This window comes from Herpailurus yagouaroundi, unplaced genomic scaffold (genome assembly GCF_014898765.1).
Source record: "Herpailurus yagouaroundi ecotype Mexico unplaced genomic scaffold, PumYag 530, whole genome shotgun sequence".
NCBI classification, from domain to species: Eukaryota; Metazoa; Chordata; class Mammalia; order Carnivora; family Felidae; genus Herpailurus; species Herpailurus yagouaroundi.
In genome coordinates, this window is record NW_024412747.1 from 8,280,302 (window position 1) to 8,285,168 (window position 4,867).

The 4,867-nt window shown below is 54.6% G+C and overlaps 1 protein-coding gene across 1 annotated transcript in view; it reads left to right on the forward strand.

Moving 5' to 3' along the window:
- Positions 1–1,590: 1,590 nt before the first annotated feature.
- Positions 1,591–4,867, forward strand: part of FAM89A (family with sequence similarity 89 member A) — a 20,438-nt gene continuing 17,161 nt past the window's right edge. The window contains exon 1 of the mRNA XM_040464844.1: positions 1,591–1,899. Coding sequence (XP_040320778.1) covers positions 1,615–1,899 — 285 coding nt within the window. The 5' untranslated portion in view covers positions 1,591–1,614. The remainder of the gene's footprint in view (positions 1,900–4,867) is intronic.

Here is a 4,867-nt window from a genome sequence, read left to right on the forward strand (position 1 = left end):
TGTGACCCAAGATCTAAACGTTTCCCACCCTCTCCTCTCCCTTAGTCCCCCCACACCAGCAATTTGTAACTTTCCCAAAGAGGCCCTCTGTTTAAACAGGCTAATGAATGAATACCTGAAATCCGGAAATGTGACTAGGTAATTAGTGGAAGGTGAGGCACAGTGAGGAGATGGAAAATTCTGGGCAGTGGGTGGGGTGGGAAGCCTTCCTGATGCTCTCAAATCACACTGCCTGCCCTGAGGCTTCTTAGGGTCAATATCAACCTGTGGCAAGGGTCCAGCAGAGAACATCTGCCAATGTTAAACACACTGATCATGGGGTGCACTCTACAGGGTGGCAGATTAAAGGGGAAAAGACCCCCCCAAAATGTAGGCCTCTTTTACGTTGGGTGTCTGAAGCACTCAGAACACTTTATAATTATGATCCTATTGGGTATTTAGAACAATTAAATCTCTTTGATAATTAAAACCAATACTCAGCGGGCATTAAATTTATCCGCTCTATATGCACTGCATTGGCTTTTAGTCCGTGGAGGGGCTGTTGTCTGCTAATCGGTCCTTACTTCCTTACCTTTCTATCTTTAATCTGGTTATAACTGTCATTTTTATTCTGCCTAGAAAGGATACAGCTTGTTTTTCTCTCTCCCTTTTCTCTCCCAGAGGTGTGAGTCGTGTTTCTTTTCGCCTCAGAGCTGACGGATAGTTTCTGAGATTTAAGCTTTCCCTACTTTTGTCAACATTTCCATCGAGAATTACTCTTGTGTTCACGGCCAGGCTGAAAGGCGTGTTTGTTTGCGGTTTGAAGTTCCAAAAGTGGACCTAGAGCTCTTCTTGGCTGCTGTCCGTAGGGCTGGACATTGTCACTGACTGAGGCCAGCGTGCCCTGGAGGGAATAAGGGACTCGCTCAGGTCTGGGTGTCCCAACCCTCCAGGCAGCGAGCTGGACTTAAAAGGAGGTCCCGATTCAGGCCTGGGGGAGGGGCAGGGGTCCTGTGGCCAGAGCCCCGCCTCCCCCACCTCATTTGCCGGGACTCTTGTCTGTAGGGCCCTGGCCTCTGGGGACGAAGACCGCGGGCGGGGGGGTCCTCCAGCACTGCCTGACCTTCTCTCCGAGCGGGAGCCTTTGTCCCCCACCCCCTCACGAGCCGTCCGTCGGGTTGCATCTGACGTGGGGGCTCCCTCGGTAATTACAAGAAGCTTTGGCGGCCGGTGGGAAGGCCACCTCGCCAATGGAGCCGTCCCCCAGGCAGGTGAGGGGGGAGTCCAGGGAGGGGCCTGAGGTGAGGCGGGGCGCGGGGCGGTGCTCGGGCGTGGGGGCGGGGCGAGAAGGAAGGGGGCAAAGTTGGAAGTGAGCAGGGACGCGGGGGCGGACACAGGCGTAGGGGGCCTGGGGGCAAATGGGCGGGGCTGGGGGGTGAGCCGGGCCGGGGCGGGGGCCGCCAGGGGGGTCCGGGCGTGAGGCGGGGAGGCGGGGCGGGGGCGGGGGCGGAGGCGGAGGCCGGGAGGCGGGGAGGGGAAGTGGGTGGGGCGCCACCGGGAAGGGGGCGGACCCGAGGAGGCTTGGGGCCCGGGCGGCGGCGGCGGCGGGACAGGCGCGTGGCCGGGTGCAGCGCTATGAGCGGGGCCGGAGCCGCTCCGGGGGCGGCGGACGCGGTCCGGGGGCTGCGGGTGGACGGACTGCCCCCGCTGCCCAAGAGCCTGAGCGGGCTGCTGCACTCGGCGTCGGGCGGCGGCGCGTCGGGGGGCTGGCGACACCTGGAGCGTCTGTACGCGCAGAAGTCGCGCATCCAGGACGAGCTGAGCCGCGGGGGCGCGGGCGGCGGCGGGGCCCGGGCCGCGGGGCTGCCCGCCAAGCCTCCCAACCTGGACGCCGCGTTGGCCCTGCTCCGCAAGGAGATGGTAAGGGGGGCTCCGCGGGTCGGGGCGAGGGTGGGGGGGGGTCCCCGTCCGGGCTCGCCGTCCCGGGAAAGTTCGCCGGGACCCGCGCTCTGCTCCGGAAGTCCGCGCGCCCACCCGCCCCTTTCTGGCTCTTTTGCTCCTGGAGCCGGCGCCGAGTGAGGGACCCTGTCCTCTCTGCCCACGGTGCAACCCTCACCCGGGGAGGGTCCCCACTCAAAAGGCAGTTTTCGGAGCCCGGGCGCCCCAGGTCCGGCCCCAGCTGGCTCGGAGACGGGAGGCGCGTTGTGGGGTTCGCTCGTGGCCTCTGGGCGGACGCGGCGCGCCGCGGTCACCCCTCTCCCGAGTGAAACAGACCTCCGGGGTCAGGGAAGAGCTTTCACTTCGGCTGCGGGGTGAAGGGCTGTGTGCGACTGTGTTTTGCTGCCTGAGAGAGGACAGTTTTTTCCGCGCGAGTGTAGACAGCAGATTGGAACAGCCCTCGCCCCCCTCCCCCGCGCCCCAGGCGGCGCGTGCAGAATCCGATTACTTCGGGATGGCTCCAGCCTCGGATGGCTCCAGCCTCAGATGGCTGTGAAGGCGAGCGCTCGGCCCATCCCCTCTCAGCGTGGTGGAACCGAATCCCCCAACCCGCTTCCCTGTCTGGGTGAAGCCCGTGTGGGTTCTTCGGGTCGTGTCGGGGCGCCAGACAATGGGGCTTAGCTTTTTTCAGTCCTTTGGAAGTACATTTGGTGATGTGGACCGGGACACAGGATTTCAGGTGACGCCAAAACAGGGCAAGGGCTGGGATTTAGGTGACCTCGAGCCTTTCTCCAGCTTTCTTCAACAGGCTTAGGCTAGGCCAGCGGAGAACAAACTTCCCTCCTTTCCAACTTCCCGCTGGGCCCTGATCACCTACCCCTGGCCACCGGGCTTTCATCTTGGAATCAGCCCCTTCCTTTCACTTAGTGCAGGTTCTTATCCTCTTTTAAGTACAGGTAGAAACTTTATTAAGGAAATCTAATACATGAAAGCTGCTTTTTTCCTAAGACTCAATTTGCCAAAAAACTTATCACAGAAATCCTTTGTAGATGCATCTAGTACGTTAAGATACTGTTTAGAAACAACTTATGCCTTTCTTTTTTTCTTTCTTCTTTTTTTTTTTTTTCAGGAGCATATCCATTCTGAAAAGTGAGACTTAATTAAATCTGGAAAAGCAGCCTTGTTTTTTAATCAATTAGATATTGTCTTCCCACTCTGGCTGGCACTGAAATTGTGATTTCCAGTTCTCTCTGAATAGATTTTCTAAGCTTCTTACAGAATGACTCAAATTCCAAGACAACCATTTTTGATTTATTAATAAACATTAATTGAAACCAGCATTGCACAGCTAGTGAGCTGCATTTTAAGTAGATAAATCTACACCTAGGATGTTTACAGTCGGGATTTAGATGTGGCACAAATATGGGGGTGAAATGGGAGTACTCATCCCGGGTTAAGTTCGACACTGGAACAGACAGGAAAACCTCAGGGCCACTCCTTTTCTGAAGCTCTGGTTCATAAACACACTCTAGTGGCTGGGGAGTCGATGTGCTATTCCCAGAAGTATTTTTCCAGGTCCCTCCTGGTGCAGCTGGAGAACAGCCACAACCTTATAATTATGCCTTGGACCAGAGCTCTAAGTATTTGAAATGCAAGGAAAAATAAACTGCTATCTTTGGTCAGTCTGATATTTAGCTGAGATAAAGATAAGATATGGCTACAGGCCTTGACAAGTTCTTTCACAGAATGCCCCAAGGTCTTTAAAAGTACTCTAGGTGTTTGGGCTTTTTTTTTTTTTTTTTTGAATGTTTATTTATTTTTGAGAGAGAGAGAGACCGTGTGAGCGGGGAAGGGGCAGAGTGAAAGGGAGACACAGAATCCGAAGCAGGCTTCAGGCTCCCAGCTGTCAGCACAGAACCCGACGCGGGGCTCGAACCCATGAACTGTAAGATCATGACCTGAGCTGAAGGCTGAAGCTTAACCAGCTGAGCCACCCAGGTGCCCCTCTGGGTGTTTGGGCTTTAAGGATTTACTAGCCTGGGGCAGTGGGGTCCAAGTAGTAACTTAAACGGAGTTCATTCCTGAATTATCTGGAATAATTTGTGTTGATCTAGTCCATTGGAAGGCCCCGAGGTCAAATCTGTGTCGAGGGATGTACTAGAAGTCCTGGCAGAATGTGATTAATCCCTTTTTGAAAAAGTCCTGTGCAGTCACAGATTCATGTGATTAATCCTTTCTTTTTTTTTTTTTTGAAAGTCCTGTGCAAGCCAGCGGTGGTGGTGTCGCAAGGCCTCTCTGATAATCAACAAGGGAATCGCCCAGATTGTACCTTAAAGAGGGAGCGGGCACTGGGAAGGTGGGTTCCAGAGAGCCTCAATAGCGTGGGAAGGGTTGAAGTGGAAGACTGGCACAGAATCGGACTTTGAGGAATTAATTTGATAGCAGGGTGCAGAGGAAGCAGGAAGTGGGGGGTGCTAGAGGTGTGCTTGGAGAAGGTGAGAGCCTCCAGCGGGGTGGAGGCCAGTGACCGGGAAACAAGAAGCAAATGGGAGACACTTCTCTGAAGCAGAAAATGCAGGAGTTGCCAGTTAACTATTAGAGTCTGGGAGGAGACGTTAAGCTTTTTTATGGAAAGTGCAGCTAAGCAAAACAATGACAAGTTCCTCATAGACCTAGCACCCGGAGATAATCACTGTTAATAGTTTGGGATATTTCCTGTGTAGGCACAATGTAAATGCTTTCTGTACATCAGAACTTCTCCATGAGATGGATACTCAAATTCTTTCTTCCTTCCTTCTTACCTCCCTCTTTTTTCTCTCTCCCTTTCTTTTCTTCTCTTTATTTTTCCTTCCTCCTTCCTCCCTTCCTTCCTTCCTCCCTCCCTCCCTCCTCCCTCCCTCCTCCCTTCCTTCCTCCCTCCTTCCTTCCTTCCTCCTTCCTTCCTTCCTTC